General features: G+C 39.8%; 1 protein-coding gene across 1 annotated transcript; it reads left to right on the top strand.

Moving 5' to 3' along the window:
* Positions 1 to 10,256: 10,256 nt before the first annotated feature.
* Positions 10,257 to 14,999, top strand: TSHZ3 (teashirt zinc finger homeobox 3). The gene has a single exon (XM_010585086.1). It carries the CDS (start codon positions 10,422 to 10,424, stop codon positions 13,446 to 13,448), a length of 3,027 nt encoding a protein of 1,008 aa, XP_010583388.1. The 5' UTR covers positions 10,257 to 10,421; the 3' UTR covers positions 13,449 to 14,999.
* Positions 15,000 to 15,226: the final 227 nt, after the last annotated feature.

The raw sequence follows: 15,226 nt of genomic DNA, 5'->3' as shown, positions 1-15,226 counted from the left end.
AGCCCTTCTGGTACATTTTGAATGTCTTAAGTAGTCATGATCATTTACGAATAAATCTCCAAGTAGAATGACTCACTGTAATACATTGAAGCATTTTAGGTGAAAACTTGCTTTTTAAAAACTTCACAACGAAGGCTGCAGCTCCAGAGATGTGTGTTGAAATTAGTATAGTTAAACACAAATACAAAGCCAGTGTTCTGGTTACTGTAAAACTTGTAAGATGTGAACAGATTAGGAGCAACCAGAGATGTGGGAAGATTACAGAAAGTAAGGTGCAAGATTTTTTTTTTTCTTCTTAGTCTAAAAAAATGCTAAACCATAATCAGAAGACAGAAATGTGGATAAAGAGAAATCACAACATCAGTTTTGTTCAGAAACAGATTTCTGTGACAATTAAATGGTCATTTTGTCACTACATTTGCTATTTCCACTCCACTATACAAAGCATTTACTGAAAAGAGGCAGGGCAGAAGCAGAATGGTTTGATTACTGCATTTGAAGAAACTAAAGTTCCCTTACAACATCTGTTTGCTCAGTGAAGGATTATAATAATTAAGAGCTATTAGAGCCATATTGAGAACTTTTATGCTCATGCCTGCTTATCCCGGAGTTGGCTGTGAATCTTGTATTAGTTTGTTGAATGCCCTGTGTGCTTTTCAGTGATTAAAAGATGCCACCCAAATGCTGATATCAAGCAGAGATTGTGTTGCTGTGTGTTTTAGTACCAATTCATACAGAGAATTTGGCTTCGTCTTACCAGGATGTTGATAGTGACTTTTATTTAAAAAAAACCCAAACAACCAGCAAAGAAATATATTTATCTTTTGAGGATTCTGGTAAATATTTTTGTCTATTTGAGGAAATGGTAATTCTGTGCTTGGAGAAATTCTAGAGAGCCCAAAACCCAATTTACCTCCCAAATCAAAATTGGGGTCGAAGCATAACATGAATCTGTTTTCTCTGCTTATGAACATTTATTTCCCACTGTAGTATGTGCTTGCATGGAGTGGAAGCTAACAGATCTGTAGCGCTTCACACCAAGCAACTGTCTTGGAAAACAACGGAAAACCAGTTTTGTCTTACTTAGAGTGGATTCCATTTATTCATGATGAATAATTTATACAGCAAATGTAGGTGGCTTTCTTCTGTTACTAATGCACATACTAATTGTATTTGTTAAGTTTATGTGAATGTTTTCAGACTATGGGGCTACTTGTGAACTGTTTACTTCAACAGTTTGTGCCTGGCTCTTGAATCCCCGGTGGCGGTTCCCCCTCCTCCGTGGCTGGTTAGCGGACCCGTAACCTCCCGATGGACAGTGAGGAGCTTTATGCTCCCGCACATGACGTTCATTTGTAACTTCGGTGTACCTACAGGAAGGGCATCCCTTCCCCGGGGATGGGGAGGGGTGGGGAGGGGAGGAAGAGGAGGGTGCTACATGAATGTTGATGACGCGGGAACACCAAGACCCTGAACCGACTCAGGCTGAGCAGCGGTTGGGAATTCCCGACGGGTGCTCGCAGTCCCTGTTACTCATTTGCCTACTTGACATAGTCCTGATGGTGCTTGTGAAAGGTGGTTTATGTGGTGACAGGGAAGGCTGAGAAGGTTATTTTCTCCTTTTTCAGCAGGATCAGCCAGACATTCCAGGCTTGTGCTCACAGGGACTGTTAAAATCTCTGCTTCCCCTGGAGTGCAAAGGGGGGAGGAGATTGATTCCACAGAATACCATAACAAGGAAGGTCCTCGTGGGAGTCCGTAGTGTTTCTCAGCCCTTCCACTTGATTACCCTGATTCTGCATTGCTTCTGGTAAGCAACTGTGGGCACACACAGTGAGACATGAACTGTTCCCCAGCTTCTCTACAGCTGTGGTACTTTTGGAAGTCAGTTGTATTGTGTGTGTGACTGCAAATTTAGGACAAAACCCATAAAAATCTGTTTGTCCTGACCAGGCAAAGTCTCTGAACTGTCCCGTTAAGTTTCTCATAAGCATGTTGTTCACTTCTAACTGTACAATAATGACATCTGAAGGCAAGTTTTAAGTGAGAAAGTCTCTACACTTTTTGTCATTATACATGGGAATAACTTGGACCTTGGGTCTCACTTAATGTTTTTAAACTTCATATTCCTTCTTGTCAAAAGCTTCTTGTAGAAGGCGGCAGATGAACTCTCCAAGTGAGACAAATCTCAGACCGATCCTCACACAACCTTACCCATAGATGAGTACACTGCAGTGTGATAGGATCGTGTGCTGTTCTCCACGTTAGAAAGAAGTGGTGTTATGTTTCACGGGTGGATAATTTGAGCAGATTTTAGAAGAACCCTGCTCAGCAGGTTGAATTCAGGGAGTTTAGGCCCCAGGCAGAAATCAAGGCGAGCACAGCTTCGGAGGAGAGAGGCATGATCCATCATGTTACATCTCCAGCATGGTTCTGGTAGAGCAGGCGTTCACAGCTTACCTGAAGTCCTGCTCTGCACTGGGAGCAGAAAGCTCTTTGGAGGAGAGTTGTGACAATACTTCTCCTTACTTCAAAAACCTTTCCTACTTTCCCCATTGTGAAAAGAAGTTTGCTGGCAGTCTGCAGATTCAGCATTTATTGGATCCCAGCAGCTTGGCTCAGAGAAGATTTGTAACCGCAGACTCTGGCTTGTGCACAGCAGATGCACCCATGGGTATTTCACTGGGTATTTTATCCTTAATAATTGTTTAAGCTGAAAACTGGCAATTATTTTCAATTATACAAATATATTGTACTCAAACACACTGTAAAGAAGCATAGGAACAGAAACACAAACTTAAGCCATCTTCTCATGTTTTGTGTAAATAGCTGAATTGTGTATATGAACCTACAGGAGTTACAGGCTCCTTTACTTGTCTTCTTGTCTGGCACTAGGCAAGTAATTTTTAACTTCTTTGGATTTCCAGGTTTGCAGCTATAAACTATGGATAAGAATGTTTCTTCCACAGGGTTGCTGTGAAGAATAAAACACTCATCGAAGCTTTTGAACACCTCAGTAGAATGATGCTGTCCAATAGTACTAAGTTGTTTCTAAGCCATCATTTAATATTATGGCATCCTGTTTTATCAAGTGTGTATTTAATGAAGGAGATAATACATAAATGTGAGCTTTGCCTAGGAATCTCTCATTTAACAAACATCTAAACAGTATTTGGTTTCAGAAAAACTAATGCCTCCCTTATCAGCATTAGTAACAATTTTTGGAACGTTTTCTCTCTTCATTTGTAGGGGGCCTGTACAATACTTTTCATATGGCATCATAGAGTCTAAAGTGAATGAGACCTGAATCCTGTACCCTTCTTCAAACTACACTAAAACCAGGGGAGTTTGGAATACAGTGACATGAGGACAAGGTGCCTGCTGTAGACTAGCTTTGTTCTGCACTGAGATGGCCCGCATCTTAACGGCGTATAAACTTATTTCTTGTTATCAACTCTTCACTGTGTTTTCTTGTCCATGTAATTCTCAACTCTGAACGCTTAGAGTTGATTTGAGCTCTCTGAGATTGCTCCAAATGTAATACCAGTCCCGGATGCTGGATCAGAGCAGCTGGCTAGCTTCCTCTGGCCTGTTTCTGAGCTCTCTGTGCAGACAGCTGCAGTATTTTCATGAAAGAACAAACACAAGTACACTTCAAAGTTTCTAGTGCCTAATGTTAACCACCCAGTAGATTGGCATGCTTTGTCACATCCATCCACACTGATTCCCAATAATTTAATACTGCACTATTATTGACATGAAAAGGCTGCAGATTTATCAACATACAAAAATTCCAGCTAAACAAGCATTAATCATGCACATCACATCCAATTAAACATGTTCAAAATTAATATTCTTGACCTTGCCAGTGGGCAGAATCATCAGTCTTGCAGTAGAATCGTACTCTGGTGTGAGGTACCAGCAACTTCAGCCGATGTGCGAGAGAAGTGCTGACCTCTCCACTTGGAAATAACATTTCTCTCCCATAATAGACAGTCCTGCCTCTATGAAACAGAACCTTTGACCTTTCTAACAGGAATAATGTCCCTGTCAAGGTGCTGGGTAATCAGTATTGCCATGCCTCTTTAGAGACAGTGTTGTCATTTGCCACTCTTGTAAACAGGGCAGCCACTCCTACCTCCCATTTCTATCGCCTAATGAGGAATATGCTAACATCTCTGCCAAGTAGTGAAGTCTCAAATACAGTTTCAGTTACATGTGAATTATCAGTCAGTCTCGGTATAGAAATAGCTCATGTTGTGGGTGAAATGTTTGCTTTCTTCCTGTAAGTGGAAGGCCTGCAGAGTGGGAGTTTTCTAACAGACTAATATAACTCTTTTATATGCCTTCATTTGCATTAGGTCTTTGATTGACTCCATCCACTGAGCTGGTTTTCTCTTGCCTCTGTTCATTAATTTTGTGAGTAAGGTTCATTGGCACAGTCAAATCATCTCCGTGCTGCAGTTTCTCTGTTGGCTTTCTCCAGACTTGTGTTCAGACTGAGCCCTCTCTTAACTCTGAATGGTCCCACCGAAACTGGGGGCTCTCTGAGGTGTTTTCATCGATTACTTACATCTTAAAAAAAATATTCTGGTTATTTCTCAGGTGCCCGGTGTCTGCTTTAAAACAGAATGGGAATGCTATTTAGGAAAAGGCTCTGCGCTGCCCGCAGCAGTGGCTGTGGCAGGAGCAGCCCTCTCGCAGCACTGTGCTTCGGCTTGGGGAGCAGGGGGGGTCAGGCTGCAGAGAGAGATTTGCTGGCCGAATCCTACTCACGGCTCCTCTTCATGATCTGTTCTGATCCTTTTTCCCTTTTTCTTTTTGACTGGGAATATAATATTCACCCCGTAAGCATTGGGAGCGTTCCTGCTCCCAATCCCGTTCTGCTGTTCTCTTTTTTTTCGAGTGTGAAATACATATGCGTTCAGGTTTTTTAAGGGGTGAGAAGATTTTTCAAGATGCACTCAAAATCAGATGGTTTGGGAAATGACCCTTAGTATTACACAATGATTTCAAACCATGCATAAATAAATAATAAAGCTGGTTGTATTTTTTTTTTTTTTTTACTGAAAAGCTATTTGGTTGAAGCCAAAATATTTCCAAGGAATGGAGTGGTTTTGATAAACTTTTGTAGTTAAGTGTTTTTTCATGTGAGAAGAGTATTTGAATGTTTTGGTACTTTTTCAAGCAAAGAGCTTATATACTAGTTTAAATATACCCTAGTAAGCTAATTAAAATAAAAGGAAAAAGTCTTGGCAAAAACCCCATAATTAAAACAAGACATTTCAAAAGCATCGAAATGAAATATTTGGATAGATCAGAGCCAAAATATATGGTCTCAGATGCATTTTTCGGAAATAGGGGAAGAACTGTGCAATTAATTGGGTTTTGGACAACAGTAAAATACACCTTTAATGATAAAGTTTTGTATTCCAAATGATCTCAAGGAGGTGTGTGTCTGACCATGTTACTGGGTGGATGTTGCCATGGAAGGGACGAAAACCATGCGATGTTTTTCCTCTTTCTGCTGAAGGGGACCTCTAGCAGTCAGGGTCCGAGCCAGTAGCTTTTGTGCCAGTGGGCATCTCAGAAGATTCCCGAGTTTGGCCGAGGACATCAGTAGAGTAGCAGCGGGTTTAGCTGCTTAGGACTTCCTCTGCCTGTAGAAAGGTAGTGGACTGGTGATATTTCTCTGCTTCTGCGTAGTAGATCTCTGGTGTCTGTGCAGAGCCAGGTATATGAGTTTATTAGTGTATATACAGTAAGTAGATCATTTGGGGCAGTGATGGATCACAATTTATTTCCACTGGCAAAGAAATGATCCATAGCTCAGTTATGAAGGTAATTCCCTCTTGTGTGGAAATGAATTGCATTATACCACAGCTTGTATTGAAATCAAATGTGTTAATTTCATTATTACCTAGCAGTTTAGTTAATAATTATAACAAATATTAATGAGGGAACTGTCTGTTCTCGGCCTCTCTGTGGCTGTACCTGCAATGGGTTTCTGAATCCTTTTGATATCCTCATCTTCTCTAGAAACTGACGGCCACACCAGGGAACTGCTTTCCATATATTTATATTTGTCAAATATTATGTCACAGTGACACCATTGCTTAACTTGCAAGCAATTTCCTGTGGGTTATGGTGCCCCGTGACATGTAAACTAAAAACTTTTTTGAAAACTGTAATTGTTTTTCTTCTTGTACTCTGGAAAAAACAAAAAACCCAGAGCCACCTAATTTCTTTCATTTCCATTCTTACTAACTTCTTCTGCCATTAGAATTGCCTTTAAAGTTTTTTTTGTTTCCGTCAGACTTTGCTGTCGAGGCACTGAAGAACAATTTTACAAATGTCCTGCTGTTTCAAACATTTACTCTACACTTGAAAAGTATCAAAGTATGAGGTTGTGTTTTTTTAAATAAGAAGGAAATGGCTGAGTAACAATGGGCTGGAGACCGTGCTTCTTAAAGATGCTCTCTCCACCAGGCAGCGAAGCTCAGTGAAAAAATTTTTTTACCATCACCTCCTGATTTTATTCTCTGCTCTCATAGTCTCTTTGCTCTCCCTGTAGGTACTTAGCCAAACAAAGTATTTCTGTGCTACAGGCCTCCTTGTCCTTCCTTCTGTTGCAGTGAAGCTGTTACCTTCATCTGTACTCAGACGGAACGTAGATCCTCTCTCTGCCCTGAGCAAGATCTGGTGGGGCAGGGAGGGATCGGAGATTCCCTTGGCTGCAGATGAGCTCCTTTCCACGAGTACCTGCACTGAGTCCCGAACTCCCTGCTAGCGTGGGACTGAAGTTTGGCCTTAACCCTCTCTCCTCTTCTGTCCCACATGCTGGTAACAATTTAATTGGGTTTTCTGAGGAGGAAACATGTCAGCCACCGTAAAGCTACCTTTAGCGGTATTGCAAAACCTTTGAGTGTGCCCCAAGTCTGCCATCACAGGTTGGTCCAGGACTTGTTGGGTTGCCTTACAGTGCCCTGAAGGCAAGTGATTAGGTGACTGGCCCTTGGAATAAGGAACTAGAAGCTACTGGCCTAAACTCCAGTTTAGAGCGGTGTTTTAAGTCTTTGGCTAAGATACTTCCTTCAGCATCTTCATCCCTTGCATAAATCTTTGGTCGAGGAAGTTGGGCATAATGTCATGTTTCATCCCTCCGCTCCTCGGTGCAGGGCAAAGAGCGGAAGGAGTTGTTCAAACCGTCAGTTTATCGAAGTTGCAGATTGCCGGGTTAAATTCCCTACTGTCGTTTGTGCCTCATTTCCCACATTTCTGGATCAAAGGCTGATGTCACAAGTTGGCTTCGCAACTTGAGCTTAGGAAGGAGAACAGCTATAGAGGAGGCAGCTCCTGGTTAACACGCAAATATGCTTGATAGTTGGTGAAAAGGGCAAAGAAAGCATGAAAGGTAAATAGATTTACATTTAAATGAGCCGCATGCTGGAGGTTTTCCCTGATGTAAAAGTCAGTCTCTAAAAAAACTGTGAATGTGACAAGTGTTTCAGTCCAAACAAAATTCATAAGATTTCAGCAGTAAGAGAAATAAAAATGTAAAGAAAACCACACTAATTAGGGGCTTGATTTTGTGACCCCTGTTTGTGTTGGTGAGCACCGGTCCCCGGGAGGACTTTCCGTGGTGTGCAGGGACAGAGCCCAGGGCTTTGATATGTGCTCTGGTGGTGGGATCGGGTGGCACACGCTCACACTAGCACTTAGTGGACAAAAAGAGCAAAAGACAGGTACGCTTACAGAGTGCTTTGGTGTGCCATCTCAGCCCACAGGTGTGAGTGAGATCTTTAGAAGGGAGGCAGTGTGGCAATATACCTTGGATTTTCTTTACCTCAGAAAAAGGGAATTATTCTTCAGTTTCGCAACAGAGGCAAAGGGACGGGAGTTGTAACAGAAAAACTGTTTCGACAAGGTGGAAAAGGGGTACATTTGCTTCCAAATCATCAGTTTTGTGCTGTCATTCTTCCCTTCCATCCTTCCGTATTCATATCACTAGGATATGGTGTGGTTGAGAGGTAGTTGATAGCCAGTTGTTTACACATTATCAGTAGTTAAAATTTTTTAGCTCTAGAGAGTAATTTGAACTGCTTTGGTCTCCTTTGCTAAAGTTTTTTGTAGAGTTCAGAAACATGATGGAACAAGTAATTAATATGAAAAACAATCTGTACCATCCATAGGGGAGTGAAAATATTGAATGAAATCCACCTTGTCAGATTTTTTGTAGTAGTTTCATTGCAAGTATTTGCAGGATAGGCACTGATCCTTACTACAAATTGCTGACATGACTGTAATATACATAAAATAGTATATATTTTTTGAAAATATTTTGAAAGAGCATAAAATGGAGCAAAACAGCACAGCTCTATTTCATTAGAGTACATATACTTGTTGTTAAAGCCTGATCTTTGTATCAGTGTCTTTGAAACATCTTGTAATAAAGTTTTAAAAATAATTCTTTCAAACTATGTTGTCCCAAATGTTAAAAATAGAACCCTTGCTGCATGAATTTTCTGCATTGAAATTATCTGAGCTAAAATATCTAATCACTATTATGTGTTGCTCTTATGTGATATGTTTGTGCTTTCAAAGGTTTAATTTCTATTCTGAAGATCAGATTATAACTTTACATGCTTGGAGGAAGATTCACTACCATTCAGCCATGTGAAAGAACAGTAGTGGATATTTTGTATTGCCTAACTGAATGAAGAAATACTTCATGTGAAACTAAAAGCCTGATTTCATTGTTACTTCTAACAGTTGTTTTTTCTTTTGTGGTTTTCTGATAACATTTGAACGTATTTTCCCTGAAAGAAGTATGCAAGGTTCAATATTGTATATGTGGTATCTACTATACTGTTCTACATTTTTCACTCTGTTGGTTAAAGTAGGTCTTTTTGGGGTGTAAACTATTATCTTCTCTGCACTATTGCCTGAATAAGCAAGCTATAGATTATTCAATGTGTTTAAGATACCCACACATTCCAGATGTGTTGCAGAGAAGGTCAAAAGTCAAGTGTCTTCAACCATAGACTCTACTGGAAATTTGGGTTTTTTTTCAGTTTGTAATTGTATTTGTGAGAGATTGCAAGTAAATTTTAAATTCTACTTAATACAGAACAGCCATATTCCATTTTTGCTTTCCTGCTTAGCTGTAAATTAATGCATTATATAGAAATAGATCATTTTGATCAGTTAATGATCCTTCTCTTAACGTTTCCATAGTTTTCTTGCCTGCGGGAAAAACTTAGGTAGGCTTAGTATACGTAGAATATGTGCACAGAAGCACCATGGAAGAAAAAAAACCCAAATGTTTACTGTCAGTTCCCAACTATCCTATTCAGGAAGAGTATCTTAGATTTACATCACCAGTTGCATTAGTTGAGGGGGGAAAAAAAGACAGGATCCCTGTCGGGTGTCCGTGTAGCTTATGCTGAGTAAATATTGACAAAGTAGTCTAAAGAGCAAACACTTTGACATTTGTAAGGTCCACTGGAAGGTCTGGTATATATTTATACAGCAAGAATGAGTCCAGCATACCAATTTTCTTGAACTAGCTCCTGACATAATTCTGCATGGGCTTTCTCATTGAGAAAGGTATGTTTAAATGTGAATGGGTCATTTGTTACACCCATAATGAATATCCTCAAATTGCTCTCAGTGAGTTGTTTCAAAAGGTTGCGTCACCTGCTTTTACCGTCTTCTCCTCTAAAATATGATACTACCAGTAATGAAAACTTTTTAAAAATCTCTTTTTTTTGATTATTGTAACTGGGGATTTTTTTACTTTGTAGAAATTTTTGATGTTTGTTGTACTCTGTATTTATTAAAGATTGAGTCTCAAAACTGTAATGAGCAAAAAATGCTTGCTTAATTTATATTGTGAATCTGTCTGTTAAGAAATGCATTAGGGGTAGGAGAAGCATAAGACATATTAATTGACAGACAGGAACTGCTGTCTCTGAGGTTGATACAAGTAATTTATTACTTTAGAAATGAATGCCACCTCCAGAATGTGCTTCATTAATTTCAAATTTAGTTTTAATTTCAAGCTGTTGCCCCTTGAGAAGAATAAGGTGGCAAATTATGTTTGAAGAGCAGATTTTTTTCTTGCTCTGAAGAAACACTAAATTTTAACTGTTTAATTTTACAAATAAGTACACTCCTTTGGCTGAAACACTTAAGCAAAACTATGATCAGCAGAAACTAACTTGTATTTTCTTCTCTTCATAATAGCCTATGTTTCAGACGAACTAAAAGCAGCAGCACTGGTGGAAGAAGATGTGGAACCTGATGAAAATGCAGTTGACGGGGAGCCTTCAGCAAAGTATGCATGTCCAGAAAAAGACTTCAGTAAGAACTGCCAAAGCTACCAAAACTCTCCAGCAGCTGAATTTTCTAGCCATGAAATGGACAGTGAGTCACATATCAGTGAGACAAGTGACCGCATGGCAGACTTCGAGAGCAGCTCTATTAAAAACGAGGAAGAGAGCAAGGAGGTTTCGATACCACTGGAAGACTCTACTGTATCTGATAGTTTAGAACAAATGAAAGCCGTATATAATAACTTCCTCTCCAATTCCTACTGGTCCAATCTCAATCTGAACCTTCACCAGCCGATTTCAGAAAAGAACAATGGTAGCAGCAGCAGTAGCAGCAGCAGCAGTAGCAGTTGTGGAAGTGGCAGCTTTGACTGGCACCAGACTGCTATGGCTAAAACACTGCAGCAAGTTTCTCAGAGCAGAATTCTTCCTGAACCGAGTCTTTTTAGCACAGTTCAATTGTACAGACAAAGCAGTAAGCTTTATGGCTCTATATTTACTGGAGCCAGTAAATTCCGCTGTAAAGACTGCAGCGCTGCCTATGATACTTTAGTAGAATTAACAGTGCACATGAATGAAACGGGACATTATCGAGATGACAACCATGAAACTGATAACAATAACCCCAAAAGATGGTCCAAACCTCGTAAACGTTCTTTGCTTGAAATGGAAGGGAAAGAAGATGCCCAGAAAGTATTAAAGTGTATGTACTGTGGTCATTCATTTGAATCTCTTCAGGATTTGAGTGTTCATATGATCAAAACAAAACACTACCAAAAAGTGCCTCTGAAGGAACCTGTTACACCTGTAGCAGCAAAAATCATCCCAGCTACTAGAAAGAAAGCATCACTGGAGCTTGAACTTCCAAGTTCTCCAGACTCCACAGGTGGGACACCAAAAGCAACAATCTCGGATACCAACGATGCACTTCAAAAGAATTCTAATCCTTACATTACGCCAAATAATCGCTATGGTCACCAGAATGGTGCCAGCTATGCCTGGCACTTTGAGGCGAGGAAATCTCAAATTCTGAAGTGCATGGAGTGCGGAAGTTCACATGACACTCTGCAGGAACTCACGGCTCACATGATGGTGACGGGACATTTTATTAAAGTCACCAACTCTGCCATGAAAAAAGGGAAGCCAATTATAGAAGCCCCAGCAACACCAACAATAACATCCTTAGTAGATGAGAAAGTCCAGTCTGTGCCCCTAGCTGCCACCACTTTTACGTCTCCTTCCAATACACCTTCTAGTGTTTCCCCTAAATTAAATGTTGAAATAAAAAAAGAAGTAGATAAAGAAAGAGGCAGTGCTGATGACAAAATGAAAGACAAAGAAAAGTCAAGTGAAGATGAGGAGAAGTATGATATCTCCTCAAAATACCATTACTTGACTGAAAATGACCTAGAAGAAAGCCCTAAGGGGGGATTAGATATATTGAAGTCTTTAGAAAACACAGTTACATCAGCTATAAACAAAGCCCAGAATGGCACACCAAGCTGGGGTGGCTACCCCAGCATTCATGCTGCCTATCAGCTGCCTAATATGATGAAGCTGTCATTGGGTTCATCTGGGAAGAGTACACCATTAAAACCTATGTTTGGAAACAGTGACCTAGTGTCACCAACTAAAAACCAGCCCTTGGTGTCTCCACCAAGCAGTCAGACCTCACCTGTGCCAAAAACAAACTTCCATGCCATGGAAGAGTTGGTAAAGAAAGTCACCGAGAAGGTGGCTAAAGTGGAGGAAAAAATGAAAGAGCCGGAAGGAAAGCTTTCTCCAATGAAGCGTGCGACGCCTTCGCCATGCAGTAGTGAAGTCAGTGAACCCCTTAAGATGGAGTCCTCCAATGATGGTGGCTTCAAAAGCCAGCAGAACAGCCCAGTCCCTCAGAGAGATGGTTGCAAGGATAGTCCAACTGTAGAACCTGTGGAAAACGGGAAAGAGCCTGTGAAGTCCATCGTAAGTTCTTTGAGCAGCAGCACAGCTATCATTACTGATCATCCTCCCGAACAGCCATTTGTAAATCCATTAAGTGCACTGCAATCTGTCATGAATATTCACCTTGGGAAGGCAGCAAAGCCGTCTTTGCCCGCTTTGGATCCAATGAGCATGCTTTTTAAAATGAGCAACAGTTTGGCGGAAAAGGCTGCAGTGGCCACCCCACCTCTACAGTCCAAAAAACCAGACCACTTAGACCGTTATTTTTATCATGTCAACAATGACCAACCCATAGATTTGACGAAAGGCAAGAGTGACAAAAGCTGCTCTTTGGGTTCAGCGCTTTTGTCATCCACATCGACATCTTCTGCATCTTCTTCATCTACAGTGACAACAGCAAAGACATCTGCAGTCGTGTCATTCATGTCAAACTCGCCGCTACGCGAGAATGCCTTGTCAGATATATCTGATATGCTGAAGAACCTGACAGAAAGTCACACATCAAAATCTTCCACACCTTCCAGCATATCTGAGAAATCTGACATTGATGGTACCACAATAGAGGAACCAGAAGAGAGTACACCAGCACAGAAAAGGAAGGGACGTCAGTCTAACTGGAACCCTCAGCACTTGCTCATATTGCAGGCCCAGTTTGCAGCTAGTTTACGGCAGACTTCAGAGGGGAAATACATCATGTCAGACTTGAGCCCTCAAGAAAGAATGCACATTTCCAGGTTTACGGGACTTTCAATGACCACAATTAGCCACTGGCTAGCCAATGTGAAATACCAGCTCCGAAGGACGGGGGGAACTAAGTTCCTTAAAAATTTGGACACTGGGCACCCAGTGTTCTTTTGTAATGACTGTGCTTCACAGATCAGAACTCCTTCAACTTATATCAGTCATCTTGAATCGCATCTGGGTTTCAGGTTAAGAGACTTGTCCAAACTGTCCAGTGAACAGATTAACAATCAGATAGCACAAGCAAAGTCACCGTCTGAAAAACTGGTGACGTCCTCTCCAGAGGAAGATATCGGAACTTCTTATCAGTGCAAACTTTGTAACAGGACTTTTGCAAGCAAGCATGCTGTTAAACTTCATCTTAGTAAAACACATGGGAAGTCACCAGAGGATCATCTTCTGTATGTTTCAGAGTTAGAGAAGCAGTAGCATTTGCTTTTGATTAAAATAACTGTAATTTGCTTTGAGGAAAACTGTCAAAGACGCCTTAAAGCTACTGTTTAGTTCTTGGCACATGTTCTTATTTTAACTCCAGAGTCGCTCTGGGCTGAACTGTTTTGTATAACTGTACAGTGTTTAAATAGAGGTGCATAATCAGCTGTTGTTACTGGTAAAATATGAAGGTTAAAATGCAGTGGTAAGTGTTTGGAACTTTGTGTAAATTGGATTTAGTTGCTGTGCATCCCTCTGATGCATCAAGCTGCATGCATTAACAGACAGTTTAATTAAGCATTTATAACTAATTCTGGTGCACTTTTTTCATGTGACCTAAGTGTGCTGGTATTTCTCACCCTATAATCTTTAGCCCTCTGAGTACTTTGAAGCACTTTTGCATTAATTTGGTAAAAATGTATGGATATGGTTTTTTTAAACCCTTACCAGCTTAGTTCCGATTACTAATATGAACCTCCATTTATGCAGAGGTGGCTCACACCTTGAAATTTAAAAATATAATTTTCACATTGAAACATAGATGTATATATTGTATAGATTTCAAAATCTCTTATGGAAAATGTGATTGTGGTTAATGCCATTTTCTTTTTCTTCAGCATTTTTAGCAACAGTGGGTTTTGTACCTGATAAGCTCCAGGTATAAACTGTACCTATATATAGTGTATATTTCATTTTTTAGATCTAACGGTTTTTCTTTTAACATCCAAACATTGTAAATTATATGATGAAAGATACCACAGATAGCATTTATAAAGTATTCAGAAACATTATTCTTAAAGCAAAGTATGTTTTGTTTTGTTTTGCTATACACTACATCTATATTAATAGAGGTTCATGTTTAAATTATACATATTTATTAGTGTTGCTATCTTTTTTTTTTTTTTTTTTTTTAAACCGTCTGAAGAAACAGAAGCCACGGACTGCATTCCTGGCATGCATTCTAACTGTTTTGCACAACATGACTTTTAAAGGTATTTATTAGTAAAAAAATAAAATAAAATAAAAAAAAATTCAAAATAAACTCAGTGCTCAAAGGGTTAAATCTATTTGAAAAACTTGTACTGTATTTCCTAAACATTGATAAAGCCTTTAAAATGTTTGTACTGTAATACTTTGCTTAAAAGTTATGAGGCATTCTGTGATATAACCTCTTTTACTTATTTATAAGCGCTCTTGGTTGTTATTTCCTATTGTAGAATGCCTTTTCATTTCAATTGGTAACTTTCTGTTTTGTTCTGCCTAATTATTCTCCCAAGATTCCATACTGCAGCTTTATCTTTAGGCATATGAAAGGTAACCCGTGGTTACCAGCACACTAAGTGATTCTGTTCGTCTCCATTTTTGGCAGTTAATTTGCAGAAGTAACTGACAGCTGACACCATATGAGAATCTATGTATAAAATATTGGCATGTAAACAGCACAGACACTGTAATGCACTCTGTGCCCTGTTTTGTTGTTGACAATGAAGCACCATTATATGACTCTTCATATAACCTTTTTTTCTACAGCAGCATTAAAATTGTCTTTTTGCTATAATTTTGTGTTGCGTTCACAATTATGTCTGAAATGTGCTACGACTAACGAGCACATTAAAATTAAATTGTATGCTATCTGTTTATGACTGAAGCTTGAGTAGGTTTCTTCATCTGCCAGGTGCTGGCAGTCAAAAGCTGCACATAAATCACTGGAGTTTTAGTGAACTTTAGCATTTAAAGAGCAGGGTAGCACTTATTCAAAGGCTGCATTAACAGAT

Source organism: Haliaeetus leucocephalus, unplaced genomic scaffold (genome assembly GCF_000737465.1).
Source record: "Haliaeetus leucocephalus isolate CR32 unplaced genomic scaffold, Haliaeetus_leucocephalus-4.0 Scaffold92, whole genome shotgun sequence".
Lineage (NCBI taxonomy): Eukaryota > Metazoa > Chordata > Aves > Accipitriformes > Accipitridae > Haliaeetus > Haliaeetus leucocephalus.
This window is presented reverse-complemented; position numbering and strand designations above follow the sequence as displayed.

What these genes read in the sequence shown, in the direction of transcription:
- TSHZ3 (XM_010585086.1), top strand. Translation starts at nt 10,422, where the DNA reads ATGGACAGTGAGTCACATATCAGTGAGACAAGTGACCGCATGGCAGAC.